A 16,870-nucleotide genomic window follows, 5' to 3' on the forward strand; every position below is an offset into this window, starting at 1 on the left:
TTAAAATGTTTGGATCCCACCACTGGGCAAAACACATGCAAGATAGGTTTATAACTGGTAATTGCCTTTGATAGCCAAATACAATCTCCAGGTAATAGTCTTCCTTTGAATGCCAGCTGATTTAGAATGACAATGGAGGAACACTTACCTTCTTACTGTAGTAGTCTTCCAGAAGCATCTATTTGCAACGGCCGATAAGCCTTCGGCTGCTCCAACAAGCTTGTTCATGGCTTTCGCCACCCCTAGAGCCTCTGAAGAATCTGCACCAGCCTTCGAAGCTCACTTGGCTCCACCCTAACTAACATCTATTGGCGCTTCAGGTGTTCACGGACTACAATTCCTATCATCCAATTGGCCATGCCAGCAGGGGCTGATGGGAATTGTAGTCCACGAACATCTGACGGGCCAGAGTTGGACACCCCTCCTATTCTTTTCCCCCTGTGGCCTCGCCTCTCCTCCAAGGAACTGGCTTTCATTCAGACCTGCACCGTCGCTTGCGGAGGATGTTGCGCATTGAACAAGAAGACTCACTGTCCTTAGAGCGAACGGTCAGAAAGGTGGAAACCAGCCATTTCCAAAGTTTCTGCAGCTTATTGGCACAATTGCTTAATATGTGGTTTTCTCCTGGTTTTACTGAAAGGTTGTCAAAGCTGGTCAGCAGCTCACAGCGTGGGATGTAAATGTTCATATGAAGCGCACAAAAGGAGACTGCAAATCTGGGTCGCTTCCGGCCGCCGTAGTTTTCCCGGAGAACTACATTTCCCAGAAATGTTAGGTAGAGATCCTTTCGGAGAGGGTGGGGAGAAGGCGCATGCGCATTGTGAAGGCTGAGAGGGGAGTGGGCGGGTTCTGACTGCCGGATCTTGCTTCTCTTAGGCCGGTTGCGGGAACCGGGTCGCGCGCGGGACTGAAGGTAAGGTTGGATCGGGTGGGTAATGGATCCCTCCCCTGAGCAGCAGAGGGGCGCCTGCCTCGCCTGAAGGCTACGAGCAGGCCAGGGGGGAAGGGCTGCCTAATGGCTTTAAAATGTAGCTTAATATAGGCGTACCCCAAAGTACCGGAGCAAGTCTTGGTTTAGAGTTGCAGGAACTTGAAATGGAGGGAATGGAACGCCGGCGGGAAATAGAACGGGCTGCTGGAGGGGGTCACATTTTGGAACGGCTAACCTGTATTAACGAAGTCCCTGTTTTCTTACGAAGCCGCCCCGATTACAGGGAACAGAACCTTTCTTTCTGTTGTCCTGATATGTTGTTTGTAGGGGGGTGGTGGTGGTGGTGCGGAAAAGAACAGTCCAAGCGGGAATCCTGCACCTGTTGTCTGAAGTGGTTCAGGCTGTCCTACTAACTAGGCATTCCACCACGTTGTTTTCTTATATACGTGAACTCCACCTAAGATCTGTTCCGTTTTTATCTGTAGATTGGGAGGGAGTAACTTGGCTTTCATGTGCTAGAGCTCCCAACTGACGTGGGTGGCTTGCTCATCTCTGCCTTGAAGTGGAGTTTGGTGTGCAAGATGATTGTGGCTGTATGCTTGCTGAATACCGCACTTGCAGGTTTAAGGGTGGGAGAAGAGAGGTACCCTCCACCTATCCTCTGTACCTCTGCTGTTAAAGGGTCTACTTGGATATGAAGGCATCTTTCCCTTCCTCTTCCTCCTAAGTAGGGGAGATGAGTCCAGCGATTCTGTTACTCTTATAAGTATGTACTAGTGTGTGAGACAAGTAGAAGGCACTGGACCTGGCTTGAGTTGGCTGCATTTGATTCACTATGATTTGAGCCTTCTATACTTGTGCTATATGACTGTCGTTAGAGTATCTTAAGCTGAACTGGTGGCTGCTGCAGGTTCCTATTCAGAGCCTGGATCTTTCTGCATCCTTGCTCCACTTATGGTTTGGTTTTCTTGCTGAGACTAAAACAGATTACACAATCATTCTTGTGTGACTTATTCCCTTCCCTGCCTTCTGGCAGATATAATTATCTTGAGGATTAGTGGAATCCTGTATTGGCAACTCTTGCAAAATGCTGGTATCATCAAAATTTATCTCTGAATGTAATTTTCACTTGACCAAAGTTGTAGCCTCCATAGAGTTATTGAATGTCATGAAATGGACAGCTCTCCTGTTTTGGCATCTCCTGATCTTCTGGCACAGACCTTCTCTTGCCCTTGTGGTTTGTAAGCCAAGCTTTTTCAGTAGACTTTTCCAGGTTCTTTCCAAGTCTGTCCAACTCTTCTGTGTTTTTCCCAAGTGATATGAAGATCTGGCCAGTTCCCTGGATGGATTCTTGTAAAATAAACTCTTTATGTGTAAAGGCTATGACTGGTGACTGTGGGCAACAAAGGGACAGTTTTGCTGAAGGGTTTCTGTGAATCTGCAAAATGTTGCAGTTGCCTTTATATCAGTGGTTCTCAACCTTCCTAATGCCACAACCATTTAATACAGTTCCTCATGTTGTGGTGATCCCCAACCCTAACATTTATCCATTTTACACATGGAGAACACTTATGAAAGGGTCGTTCAACCCCCAAAGGGGTCCCAACCCCCAGGTTGAGAACCACTGCTTTATATCATGGGAGAAAATATAACATTGGTGAAGAGATGGTTTTGTGCTAAAGCCTGCCTTGCAGGATTTGTCGCTGCATTTCCCTGTGGGTGTGGCAGCATCGGTTACCATTGAATTGCATGCCTGGAGGACAGGGTGTTTGAGGTGCCAGGTGATCTGGATTTCCAAGCTTTATAATTTCAGCTGTTGACTTTAGTGAGTATACTGACATTAGCAGGAAAACTTTTGTTTTGTTTTGCTCCAAACACTGCTTTCTCACCAGAGTGTTTTGCTCTGGAGTACAGACTGTGGTGCCTTACCCCCCTCCCCCCCACTTTGCTCTCTTTCCTCTGACAGGAAACAGAAAGCGAAGATCTTGTGATGTTTTTCAAAAAGTTACTTTCAAATGTAGACTTCAAAGTAACTGCTTCTGCACGTGTAGCCTGGTGTTTTGGAGGAGTTTGCTTTGCATACTGTAGGGGGTACCATACTGGGGTTACTCTGAACTTTGTGAGCTGAATGCCATTTGCTGGGCAAAGTGAATCATGGGGTAAAGCTAACAAGCCTGAAATTCCAGTGTATATAATCTTAGCTTTTCTTGCTTGTTATGCAAATATGTGGTAGTTTTAGACTCCACCCCTAAAGGTGGGGTGCCAAACTTTCCATATCATGCCCGAAGCTGTTGCTGCAAAGTTCAGTTTATATGAAAGAAATAAGCATGTGGATCTGAGTGAGAACATTGTTCCATTTTGTCCTGTATGTGACTAACAGCAGCTTTTGAAGGTCTCAGGCAAATAAAGATGTTTCCCAGCCCAGCTACCTGAGACCTTTTAGCTGTAGATGGTCGGGTCTGAATTGGGGATAAAGCACAACGGGACAGTTCCTGTGCCCAAATTCTTCTTGTAGATTGTCAGGTTACACTGGTGGACCTTTATTTGCTGGTGGTTGGTTCTCCTCGCCAACAAACACATATTCTATAACAGCTAGATTCAAGACCAGTAGCGCTTTAGAGACCAACAAGATTTCTTAGGGGGAAGTGACCATGTCCTTCTAGAACCCTTTTTGCTGTGGGGGACCAATGAAGTTCCTAGCCAGATGTGTATGTTAGATTTTAGTAGGGCAGACTTAGAGGCATGATGAGAATGAGACTTAGAGGCATGATAAGTAGTGAACTTAGAGGCATGATGAGAATCATTCTGTGGGCAAAAATTCTGGAAGGGAAAGGAACAGGTGAAGGGTGGAGTCTCCTAAAAGAAGAGCTCTTGCAAGCTCAAGCCATCACTATTCCAGCAAGATGGAAATGTGGTAGGGGACCTAAGTAGCCAGTGAACAGAGAACACTATGATGAGCTAAGGAAGAATGAGGAAATGTGGAAGAAATGGAGGGAAGAACATTCCTCTAAAGAAGAGTATCTGGTGGTCATCCATCAGATAGGCCAAAGCTCAGAGTGAGCTGATGCTGGCCACGGAGGCTCACTACAACAAGAAAGGCTTCTTTAGATGCACGAGGAGCCAGTGCAAGGTAAAAGAGGCAATAAGCTCACTGATGGGTTAAAGTAGCAAAACTCTGATAGAGACCAGAAAGGCTCAGTGCCTATTTTCCATCAGTTGTTTCCCTGAAGAAGACAACACACTCATCTAAATGGTAGTAGGCAAGGCATGGTGTCCAGGCTGATGGTTGACATGGGCAGAGAGGTTGTTGAGAGACACTGGATGAGTATAAATCTCCCTGGCCAGGTGGTGTACACCTGAGAATGCTCAAAAAACTTTCTGGAGAGCTTGCAGGGTCTTTGTCCATCATCTTCAGTACCCCTTGGAGGACAACAGATGTACCATAAAACTGGAGGAGGGTGAATGTAATCCCCATCTTCAAAATAGAAAGGATGACCCAGAAAACAACAGACCAGTCAATCTGATCTCTGTCCCAGGGAAGATACTGAAGCAGATTTTAAAGGGTTCGGTCTGCAAGTATCTGAATAATAATTTAGTGATCTGGGGAAGTCAGCACAGATTTGTCTCCAACACGTCCTTCGAGACCAACCTTATTTCCTGTTTGATTAAGTCGGAAGCTCACTATGTTGTGGGAATGGCATCAATGTTGTTTACTTGGATTTCAGTAAAACTTGACAGGGTTCCCTATAACATTTTGATGGGCTAACTGGAGGACTTTGGACTGGATTATAGGATAGTTAGGTGGATAGGGAACTGGTTGGAGAACTGCACCCAAAAAGCAGTTGTCAGTGGAATTTCATCTGATTTGAGGGAGGTGTCCAGTGGGATCCCACAGGGCTCGGTCCTTGGGCAGGTGCTGTTCAATATTTTTATAAATTATCTGGATGAAGGGGTGGAGAGACTACTGATAAAAATTGCAGATGACCCCAAATTGTGTGCAGTATTGAACACCATGGAAGATAGAGATGTAATTCAACAAGGTCTGACCACACTGTCAAAATGTGCCCATGTGAACAAGATGCAATTTAACAAGGATAAGTGAAGATTTGGGTAACAAAAATGAAAAGCACCCATAGTGGGTGGGGGATACGATTCTGAGTAGCAGTGTGTGTAAATAAGATCTTGGGGTATGGGTGGACTGCAAGCTAAATATGAGCAGTCACTGTGATGCAGCAGCAAAAAAGGTTAATGTGATCTTGGGGTGTATCAACAGAGGCAGACCACAAGATGTCATAATCACACTGTGCACTGTATTAGTCAGGCTGCACCAGGTGTACTATGTGCAGTTCTGAGGGCCTCACTTCAAAAAGGATGTGGACAGAATGGAGCAGGTGCACAGGAGAGTGACAAGGATGATCAGAGCCTGCCCATCAAGCCTTATGTGAGGAAAGGCTGAGGGACTTGGGAATGTTCCATCTGGAGAACAGGAGGTCGAGGGGGGACATAATTGCTTTCTTTCAATATTTGAAGGGCTGTGACTTAGAAGAGAGCAGAGAGTGGAGGATAGGATTTGCAAAAATTAGTTTAAGTTACAGGCAGAAAGATACTGGCTGGATATTAGCCAAAAAGCTATATGTTTCCAGTGCCTATGGAGGTGGTAAGCTCCCCTCTCTGGCAGTGTTCAAGCAGTGGCTGGATGAGCTCTTGTCAGGGATGCTTTAGGCCAGTGATGGCGAACCTTTTCGAGACCGAGTGCCCAAACTGCAACCCAAAACCCACTTATTTATCGCAACGTGCCAACACGGCAATTTAACCCGAATACTGAGGTTTTAGTTTAGAAAAAACGGTTGGCTCCGAGGCATACGTTACTTGGAAGTAAGCTTGGTGGTAGTTGGTGGCTTTGCTTTGAAACAACTGTGCAACTCTTCCAATGGGTGAATCACGACCCTAGGAGGGTTTACTCAGAAGCAAGCCCATTGCCAGCAACCGAGCTTACTCCCAGGTAAAGGATCGCACTTTAGTTCTTCACATGAAAAATCAGTGGGGTTTAACAGCGCTTAACAGGGTTACCTACACTGCTTCCCCAAAACTAGGTCTTAGGTTTAATGCTAATAATCGAGCCCAGCGGCCCAGGCCAGCCTAGATGTGTGTGTGGGGGTGGGGACGACTCGCGCATGCCCACAGGGAGGGCTCTGAGTGCCACCTCTGGCACCCGTGCCATAGGTTCGCCACCACTGCTTTAGGCTAATCCTGCATTGAGGAGGGGGTATGACTAGATGCCCTTTATGGCTTCTTCCAACTCTGTGATTCTATGATTTCCAGGGTATAAGCTTTTGTGAGTCAGTGCTCTCTTTGTTAGAAATATCCCCAAAATCTTGTTGGTCTCTAAGATGCTACTATAAGGTACTTTTGGGTGCATCAGCATTAATTGGTTCATTGTATGTGTAAAGTGCCATCAAGTCGCAGTGGACTTACAGCAACCCCACAAGGAGCTTTCAAGGCAAGTGAGAAGCAGAAGTGGTTTTCCATTTCTTTCCTCTGCAGAGTCATCTTTGGTGGTCTTCTTTCCAGGTGCCACCCTTGCTAAGCTTCTGAAAGCGAACAAAATTTGGCTCTACCATGCAAACTTCTCTCCTCAATTGGTTAATTACTTTTACCAAAATTTAATACTGTACAGATTAGTCATCCACAGCAAATGCAAACTGCTCTGGCAAGTTCCTGGGAATGGCAGGACATAGTGGTGGAAATTTGGAGTGGACAAGGTCTGTTTGAGGACAGCTACTGCTGTGTGAATAGAAAACTCAAGGAACAAGAAAATATGGTGTTTTCCAATAAAATAATTACAGATTGAGTTGACTTCAAGAAGTGCTCAGTGAAGGAAAGGATTTGAAGCAAAGAGCAATTAGCTTGGTCGCTTGCTCTTTGGAAAATTATCCTGCTAATACATGTTTTAGGAGGTACAGTTGCTAACTTCCTGAAGTGGGCAATGCACTCTTCTTAACTGCTTTGTTGCTCAGCAAGAAAATATATCCTGGGAGCAAACCATTGCCTTGTCAAGAAAGACACTGACAAGTTGCTTCTTGTTTGGACTTGGTTGGAAGTTAGAAGTTCCAGTCTGAGAGTGTATAACACTTGGCAACTCTGGGTGAAACCCATCTCTGTAAAGTCCATTTTGAAGGTGCTTGCAGTTACATTACAGAAGAATGGATGTAAAGTGTTGCAGGCTGGTCTAAGTATTCTGGGGGATCTAAAACTTCTCCCAGTAACTGCCTTGAGCTTTGCTTCCTTTCTGGAATTTAAGCCTTAAAATATTACTACAAACTTTCTGTTGCAGCTCAAACCCATTAATTTCTGCCTGTCCCGTTGTTGAGGATAATCTGTTCTTGGCCTCTTTCTAATAGTTCTTTGTGTGTAGTCACATAAGGCTGCAATGTCCCTGGTGGTAGCTCTGAGAGAAAGTGAATTGTTCATTACAGGTGCCACATTCTAAGCCATTGCTGGTCTTAGAATACTGCAATAGACCTGAGATTGGAGATACTAATTGTGGTGGAACAGCCTGTATCCAATTGATAGCAAAAGATGGAATGCTTCCTCTTGTTTTGAACTTTTAGGATCCCTTGTAAAGACCCAGAGATAGGATTGGGCCCCAAAAATGCTGCAGAAGCCTGTGTTGTAAAGTGTAGAGGCTGTTTCTTTGCTGCTTGGTTCTGGGGTCTGAGCTTAATTATCAGCTGTACTGTTTCTAGCAGAAAGTCAGATACTGAAACAATGTGGGTGGGTGCGAAGTTCTGAAATCTCACATTGGGGGTTTTCTGAAATGTAATATGAAAGCTAGAATGTATAATTAATAAGCAGGCTAAATATTGAGGCAGTTTCCAGCCTTAATAGCGTGATTTCAAATATGTTTGCTCATAAACATTGTCCAGAAAAGGTCCCAGCTTTGGGTTAATCTATAGAAATTGCCTGTAACTCATTCCTGGTTGGCTTTCAGGTTTCCTTTTGTAACTTTTGAAAGAAGAGTTTATTTATCTTTTGCACATCAGTGCTTCTGAAAATATTCTATAAGATCCAGGTAACTCTTACAGCAGCATTGATAAAATTGCTTTTTCTTTTTTTCTTATTTGGACTTATTTGGACTTATTTGACTTTTCCCTTTCTTTGTAGGTCTCTTCCCTTCAGGGCAAAAGAATGCAGACAATAAAGTGTGTGGTTGTTGGAGATGGGGCTGTGGGAAAGACTTGCCTGCTCATCAGTTATACCACCAACGCATTCCCTGAGGAATACATCCCCACAGTGTTTGACAACTACAGTGCTCAGATGACAGTGGATGGCAGGATGGTTAGCCTGAATCTCTGGGACACTGCAGGCCAGGAGGAGTATGACCGGCTTCGCACTCTTTCCTACCCTCAGACCAACGTGTTCGTGATCTGCTTTTCCATTGGGAGCCCTTCTTCATTTGCCAATGTGCGGCACAAATGGCACCCAGAAGTCTCTCACCACTGCCCTAATGTGCCAATCCTTCTTGTTGGCACAAAGAGGGACTTGAGAAGTAACATGGAGACGGTGAAAAAGCTGAAGGAGCAGAGCCTGGCTCCCACCACCCCACAACAGGGGGTTTCACTGGCCAAACAGATTGGAGCGGTCAAATACTTGGAGTGCTCCGCACTGAACCAGGAGGGGGTGCGAGAAGTGTTTGCAGAAGCCGTGCGGGCAGTTTTGTATCCTGTGACAAAGAAGAACTCAAAGAAATGCCTTTTGTTATAGTCACCAAGAACTGTGGCTCAAAGACTGAGGGCTTAGGATGTTTTGGAGGCTCCTTCTGAATCTAATTGCATCTTGCACTAATGGCTCTAAAGAGAATTCCTTGCAGCAAATATACCTGCAGTTCAAGAATCAGGTCCAGTAGACTGAAATGAGCAGTTTGATTCCCCGGTCAAGAATCAGCCTCTCCAGCGAATGTCCAGTGACTGTGCCTACATTGTTCTCATCTCTACAGCTGGGAGTCATTTTTTTATAGCTAAACCCCTTCTCCACACCAGAAACTGAAGACATGAGTCCTTCTCGACAGAGACAATGGTCACTTTTGCTTTTTTACATTGCTGCTTTTTCCTGGCTATTATTCGCCAACCAGCTGTCTTTTGTAGACAGGGCTGTGCCTTTCCCATAATTGAGTCAGTTTTGTCATACTGTACTCAAATGACTTTGGATTGTGAAGTATCTCTGTTGTGGCAAATGAGTCCTAGTATGCTGAAGTCTGTTTATGATATAGACAAGATAAAAGTTAAAACCATGTGTGATAACAAGACATCAGACACTGAGGGATGGGTACCTCATAAAGAGGGTTGTTTAATAATATCAGTCAAGCACTGTCTCTCTGTGTGATATTTGTTGCATCTTAGGGGGATAGATCTGACACTGGTAGTTCTTGTGTGCGACTTTCCTTTTGGAGGCTATCCCTGAGCCATGTCAATGAGCCAAGACAGTTTGTGAAAACTTTTCCTTACAGTCTTTTTGATTTAGCCTTTTGTGGAGCAGAGTGAGATTTCCTTTCTCGTTTATTGCAAGGCCATCGTCCTGCTGCATCTACTCGAGGAAGCATCCCTGCTTGCTCATTAGTCCCCTCAGCAAAAACAGTAGGGAGACCTTGAGCAATTGTTCTTTTAACAGTACTTGGCATTGCTGGATGTTTACTGTATCCAGCTTCACTACATGTGCTCTTAAATTTTTATGTTCAAATATCTTAGTAATCTGTCTGCATCAACAGTTCTTGTATTGGGCTTCAGTGGCAGCAACCAGCCCGCAGTGTAGGACAAACAAAAACAAAACCGCCCGGAAACCACACAACACCCCAAAAACAAAACAAATGGATTGTTCATTTTCTCTCACTCCCGTCCCTCTGACCACTGATTCTGCAAGTAGCAGAATTTCTATGTCTGATCATAGATTGGTTTTTTTTCTCCTGCTGGTAGGGGTCAGTAACTTCTTGCCAAATAAGATCTGCCTTTTAAACATTCAGGTGTACATGGCATTAAAAATGCTGCACTGATTTGATATTATGATTTTAAATTTCTCTTGAACTTGGGTAACCTATACAGATGCATATATATAAGCCGGGTTTAACTTTGAAATATTAACTTTCCCTTCTTAAAAATAATTATGCAAATATGTGTCTCATGAATCTCTGTTTAGCATCATTGATTTAATCTTTGATTAAGGAACTCAACACAAAGTCTGAAACCTTCAGTTAAGATTTTGTTGACTTCACACTCTTCTTTTCTGGATAAGGGTGGGTTGCTCAAACTGAACAAATGAGTTAATGGCTGTTCTTGAGGATGTATTATGGGAATCCTTTTTGTGGTACAACCCATGCAGAAAAGAATTGTATTGTTAACGGCTTTTACGACTGAATCAACTGGCTACTGTGGGTTTACCAGACTGTGTGGCCGTGATCTGTTAGTTTTTTCTCCTAACATTTCACTTGCATCTTTAGAGGCATGTCATGGTGACATCTCACTGTGACATGCCTCTGAAAATGCCAGCCACAGACCGGGGTAAAACATTAGGAGCAAAAATGAGCAGACCATGACCATACAGCTTGGAAAACCTACAACAGCTATAGAAAAGAATGGCTAAGAAATAGAGCTGATTCTGCCATGAAATTTGTCATGCCATGAAATGATGATTCCAGCTGCAGTCCTTATGCTTGTTGGTGGAGAGCAAAATTTGAATTTGTCAGAAATGGGCACTCTGGAATTCGGCTATTTATGAGCTGTTTTTCCTGTGTAGGTGTCAGTCAGGTGAGTAATGAAGGACCAATAACTTGTGTAAACTCAGCATCCTTCTCATTGTCAGTAATTTTGCAGTTCTGTAATTTGACGCTATCTCAGCCAGAAGTTTTATAAATAAAATGTCACCCCACCCACTCATATGTGGGGTTTTTTGCCCTTGATCTAACTATTCTCATAGTACATAGTAGAGGAAAATACTTTTTTTAAATGACTAGGAATTGCAACTAGCTACAGTTTGCTCTCACCATTTTTTACGGAATTATTTTTTAATTTTTACCAGGTGAATCATTTCTATTTTTGTTAGGCTGTGATGCTCTGAGTTCCAGAAGTGCCATAGACTAAACTTTGTAGATCAATAGCTTTTGATAGGTTAGTGTAGAACTCATGGGCCTTAAAACCTTGCAAAGCCTTTATTCTCTCTTGGATTTCACACTGCATATTTATTACAAGTTGCAGTCATTATAAATGAATTCGTTAAAAAAGAGTTCATTTATAACGATTGCCACTTATTATAAATATGCTTTCCAAAATCCACCTGTGTCTTGTAGAAATACATCTCGGTGCTGCAGATGCTGAGGAGGAGATCTTTTCCTGGTTGAATTAAAGTAGGGGATGGGTGGGCCACATGTGCCTTAATGTGTGAAGGGAATTTGAGACTGTGTGGTACTGAAATATACACTGGCAACTGATTTTATAGGTAAAAACAAATTTGTATGGCAACTAACAAAGTTATTTTTAAATTATGCAGAATTAAATTGTAATAAACAAAGAAAAAACCATAAAAGTGCTTAAATTTATTCTGTTCTATTGTATGGTCTTTCAAGAGTGTGCCCTCTTTTTTGGAAGAGTGGAATGAGACCCTTTAATAGCATGGGGAAACAGAAGTCCATGAAACTCTTTTACTCCACCCACCCATTCTTGCTTCTCTCTCCTCAGTGCCTCACCACAAACTGATCCACAAACTGATCATGGAAGAGACCCCAAGGGCCATCAAGTCCAACCCCATGCAATGCAGGAACATACAATCAAAGCACTCCATCCAGCCTCTCTTTAAAAGCCTCCAAAGGAGACTCCACCACATCTTGTAGAGTGGTTTATGTCTGTTAATGGAAAGGAACGATTAACAAACTGGTGCCTGGCAGGAGAGCAGGTTAGGGAGCTGTGAGGGGTATGGCTATTCCAGGTTCCTTTGTTAAAAACCGAGCCTGCTCCTAAAGTCAATTTGACGGAATAAGCTAAAACCCACAAGAATTTTTACTAAACGCAAACGGAGCTACCAAAAGACTCCCCATATAATTAGTGGAGGGCAGCATGTGGGTACTTGCCTTCTGGCCTCTTCCGCACCTGCAGACTAATGCACTTTCAATCCACTTTCAGAATGGTTTGCAAGTGGATTTTGCTGTTCCTCCCAGCTGCAAAGTGCATTTAAAGTGCATTATTCTGCATGTGCGGAAGGGGCCTTAGCGTCCGTGACTATTATTTCTACCATCCCACCCTTTGTTCTGGAGTAACTGGCCTGCATTTGACTTTTTCCCAGCCATGTTAACTAACTGCCCTTCCCGGCCTTTGTGGAAAGCCTTCCGGGTAGGGTGGATGATACATACTGGGAGCATTTGGCTGCCCTTTAAGGGGCTACTGAGTTTTGTCATTGGGACATCAGCAGCCCAGCAGGCTGCTCTTTCCTTCGTGAAAAATAATTCTGTAGTACGGGCTTAGGAAGCGAGCCAAGCTGGGCCCCGCGAGCGCACGCAAAAAGAAAAAAAACCCACCCAGTTATCAAACACAGCGACTGCGGAGAGGGCGGAGGGATGCGCTTCCGAAGGCGGCACCGAACCCCACACCCAGCCGCAGACTAGCGGCGCCTATGACGCCACTTCCTGTCGCCGACCCTGTCTTCTGACTACATTCTCTGGTTGCTGCCAAAGGTCGCCGCTTCCGCTTCCGGGATAAACACGGCGGTGGCGATTTCTGTGACCCGCTGTGGTCCGGCTTGACAATGTCTGACTCTGACAGCGAGGAGGAGGAGGCGGGGGACGGCTGCGACGAGCGACGGCCCACTCCGTTCTCCTTGGCTGGCTTCCTCTTTGGCAATATCAATGAGCAGGGGCAGTTGGAAGGCGAGGGGCTGCTCGACCAGGTGAGGGAATGGAGGCTGAGGCCAGCTCGGAGCATCCTTAGAGGTGGCCGGGGCTTGAATGTAAAGCAAGAGCGCGATTGCCCTCCACCCCCACCCCACCCTAAAAAAAACACCTATTTGAAATTTCCTGACAGTCTTTGATCTCAGGTCTCGATTGCTGTCCAGGGTTGCCAATCTCCCGTGGGGCTTGGAGTTCTGAATTTACAAAGCTCCGAGCGTCCCTAGATGTAGCCGGGGCTTGAATGTAAAGCAACAGCGCGATTGTCCCGTCCCCCTCCCCAAAAAAACCTGTTTGAAATTTCCTGACAGCCTCTGATTTGAGGTCTTGATAACTGTCCAGGGTTGCCGATCTCCAGTGGGGTTTGGAATTTACAAAACTTCAGATTCAGAAATGACTTCAGTGGGAGAAAACACCAGTTTCAGAGGATGGATTCAATGGCAACCCATTCCTGCCAATCTCCATCCCTAAATTATGCCCTTCCTAGGCGCCACTTCCCGATCTCCAGGAGTTTCCCGACATAGACCTTGCTGCATACTTGCTATTTTGGTTGAGGGTGGCCTTCCCTGTGATGTTCTGGCTTGGAATTTTGCTGGAGATCTCCAGGGTCCTCACTGGGATTCTTTTGTGTACAAAGCTGGGGCTCTCCCCAAAGATTGCTGCCTAGCTGTCTTACACTAGTGGGGATGACCTTGTTTATCCAACCCAGCATTCTGTAATGTGGCAGCCACTCTTCAGGATCACAGGCAGAGCTTTATTGTCACACATTTCCTTTTATTTGTGGTTGTGGGCATTCACATATGAGCCCATTTTGCATAGCTTCCTAATCCCTTTGTCTATTGGTGGTACTTTCTGACTTGTTATATGCTGGTATGACTAGCATATGTCTCCCAACTGCGCCTCCCCAACCACTAACCAAAATATTAAATAAAATAAATCCCCATACTCCTCTCTCCCTGCCCCAACTTGTTTTTCTTTGACTTCTCACAGGAATCAAAAAAGCATTTGGCAGGGCTTGGAGCGCTAGGTCTGGGGAGCCTTATCACTGAGATCACAGCTAGTGAAGATGACTCCTCTGAGACAGATGGAACCCAGCTGGATGAGGAAGGTGAAAGACTGTGTTGGGTTTCTTAGTTTTGTGTGTGTGTGTGTGTGTGTGGGAAAAGTAGAATTTTTTGGTCTGATGGATCCATGCTGACTCTTGAATATATGCTAATTGTGAGGCCAACTTATATCTTTGGTCTCCAAAAGCAATATTTGGGTGATTCTTGCTGTTGCACTTTCAAAACCTGACTTCTCAAAACTAGAAATTTCAGTTCTTAAAAACTGTACTGAGGTGAGGAGAGGGATGAGACAGCATGATTGGACTCCCATGATGTTTTGAAAAATTAAAAACCTAGTGCTAAATTGGTATAGCAGCATGCCTAGTATAGTCCTTCATTTCAGACTGCATGGCAAATGTGTGTCAAGGAACTCTATTTCTGGAGCAAATGTGCTTCATAAAACTGCATTAGAATGCCTCATCTGTTGCTACCAATGTTTACTTTTAATCTTCCTGGTCCTAAGTATTTGCAAACAGGGAGAAAGACCAAACACCAGTAAAGCTCTTCCTAGGTACCAGACCTAAAAAAAAAGGGAAGAGAGAGGTCATACAACGACAGCAACAAAAATCCTACAATGTCAAAACCTCAACAAACTATAACTATTGTATATATATGTACACACGCATATACTCATGCATATACATGTAATAAAAATGAATTTAAAAATAACTTAAAATCCAAAATTAGTGTGGCAGTGTCAGAATATCGATATCAAAATGGAAATTTGATCACATGAATCTGGGTTACAAGAATCCAAAGGTTTCAATTCCTGTACAAAAAGATACCTCTATGAATCTTACTGTTATGTTAAATTATCCTAGTTTTTGATGGTCTGGAAGTCTTATCTATATATTAAAAATTAGAAGGACAATGATGACATAAATAACTTTTTGAGAATTACAATTGGTGAACCTTTTAAGATTATAAACCTTGTTATTTCTAGGGTTGATAAATATCTTAAAATTTAAATTTTGTGGAGAACAGTGTCCACATTTATAATGTCTATCAAAGATTCTTTGGAACTCCTTTGTAAAACATTAGAATGAATCAGTTTATTCTTAAGGCTAGATGTTCTATGAAAACCTATGCAAAGGCGATTTTGGCATCCTGGAATGTCTTGTATGAAGTGCCAGTGTTTATATGTTATTATTTTGATATAAGAGCAATGCTGAAGCTCTATTGACCAAAATATACGGTCAGAAGATGTATGTGCTTCTTTAGTGAAGAATGTAGCTCTTTGAATTTTGTCTAATCTTACCCTAGAAGAACCTCAGGAAAGTTCTTTAACACAAGAATTAGCTAGATTATTGTTAAGAGCTGAAGAGTGTACAGTTCTTTTTCAACATAAAAATTGTCCATAAGGGAAGTTTACCTTAAGATGTTCAGGATGGCAACTGTTAATCCATATAAAATAGATTCTTTGTCTGTAGGTTTTAAGTATCCTCAAACATATATGCAGGAATTTAGTTCATCACATTAAAAAAAAGGTTTATTGGTGGTACTAAATTTATGATAAAATTGGGTATTCCTGGCCCAAAAGAGCTCAGGGAGCTTATTAATGCCAGTCCTGCCTCTAGAAATACCCCCTTTGGTGCCATTGCAAGTCCCTACACCAGGCTCCCACAAAGCATCCCAGTACTCATGCATGTGATCCATCACTGTTGTAAATTCTCCTTATTCTGGTTCAGATGGCATTTATGCCAGGGTCATGGCACCTCCACAGCACTCCATCCCCCCACCACCCTCGCTTTGGATTGCGCTGTAAGTTCTTATTTCTGAGACTGGCTACATCTGGTTGTTCCTTGGGCTCATGTTGCAGTTGGAATGAGAACTCTATTCTAAAAAAAATCTATACTGATTGTCTATTCTTTCTCAGGCACGAAAGGAATCCATTAAATCATTACTGTATTCACTTTCTGAGGGAAAACTAGGTATTTCTTGGAACCGTACTTTTTTCTGATATGGAGGTTTTCTGTTTAACCATGCATAAAACTTTTGATTGATAATCTAATTCATTTCCTTTACATTTCTTATTTTTTTAATGATAAAATAATAATAATAAAAACCATATAGTTCTGTTTGTATGGGCTCAGATCACTTCCCCAGTTGTTGAGAGGTCAGTGATTTAGAAAGTTTAGATTCAATTTCCTCTGTGTTTTTGTCTATTAATTCCAGTTCCTCATTGGAACATTCAATTAAAAGCATGAGGTCATGAGCACATTTTTTTCAGGATAGCTGCTCATTTGTTTTAAAGGATAAATCTAGTGTAAACAATCCTGGACTCTTTTTCATTCTTAAAGCTCTAGGAATGTATTCCATCTCGCAGTATTCAGCAAGAATGGAAGCATGACGTTCAGTTTTAATACACTGCTTTTTAAGAGACTGCAGATCATTCCAATCTTCCTGATATCCTTCTATGTCATTATTAAACAATTACATGCCAGGCAAAATATGGGTCTGCATCACAAAATGTAAACAAACAAGTTATCATATTTGCAGTAGTTATTTTTGTTGAGGTCTTGACTTTGTAGTTTCTTTTGTTGTTGTTGTTCAGGTACCTTCCCTTACAAGAGCCCCTTGGGGATTGGGCAGTCTATCAAATTTAATAAATAATAATACCTGACCCACCATATTAGCCACCATCTCTTTCCTGTCTGGGAAGAAGCAGGCTAAGCAAGGGAAAGAGACAGGCCTTGGCACCTTAAGCAGAGGGGCATTGCTATTTTTCTCTAGGTTTGTGCCTGACTTCTTCCATTACTGTCAGTTACTGAAGAGGATAAAGTTGAGATTTTGCTTGGGAAGTCTTTACTATGTGTTTGTCACAAGCAAAGCAGAATAAACATGGACACCGAGAAAAGAGTATTCCGTGTTAGGTCTGCAAGTGTTTGTCTGATTGAGTGTGTTTTTTCTCTC

At 43.2% G+C, this 16,870-nt stretch overlaps 2 protein-coding genes across 2 annotated transcripts in view; both read left to right on the forward strand.

Annotated features, from left to right (window-relative positions):
• Positions 1-827: 827 nt before the first annotated feature.
• LOC125442978 (rho-related GTP-binding protein RhoG-like) lies at positions 828-11,503 on the forward strand. Its single transcript, XM_048514804.1, has 2 exons — positions 828-913; positions 8,096-11,503. The coding sequence occupies exon 2, from the start codon at positions 8,120-8,122 to the stop codon at positions 8,693-8,695; it is 576 nt and encodes a 191-aa protein (XP_048370761.1). The 5' UTR covers positions 828-913; positions 8,096-8,119; the 3' UTR covers positions 8,696-11,503.
• A 1,150-nt stretch (positions 11,504-12,653) lies between these two features.
• Positions 12,654-16,870, forward strand: part of TAF1 (TATA-box binding protein associated factor 1) — a 42,377-nt gene continuing 38,160 nt past the window's right edge. The window contains exons 1-2 of the mRNA XM_048513824.1: positions 12,654-12,856; positions 13,845-13,962. Of these exons, the coding sequence (XP_048369781.1) occupies positions 12,716-12,856; positions 13,845-13,962 (259 nt within the window). The 5' untranslated portion in view covers positions 12,654-12,715. The remainder of the gene's footprint in view (positions 12,857-13,844; positions 13,963-16,870) is intronic.

The sequence above is a fragment of the Sphaerodactylus townsendi genome, linkage group LG13 (assembly GCF_021028975.2).
Source record: "Sphaerodactylus townsendi isolate TG3544 linkage group LG13, MPM_Stown_v2.3, whole genome shotgun sequence".
Classification (NCBI taxonomy): Eukaryota; Metazoa; Chordata; class Lepidosauria; order Squamata; family Sphaerodactylidae; genus Sphaerodactylus; species Sphaerodactylus townsendi.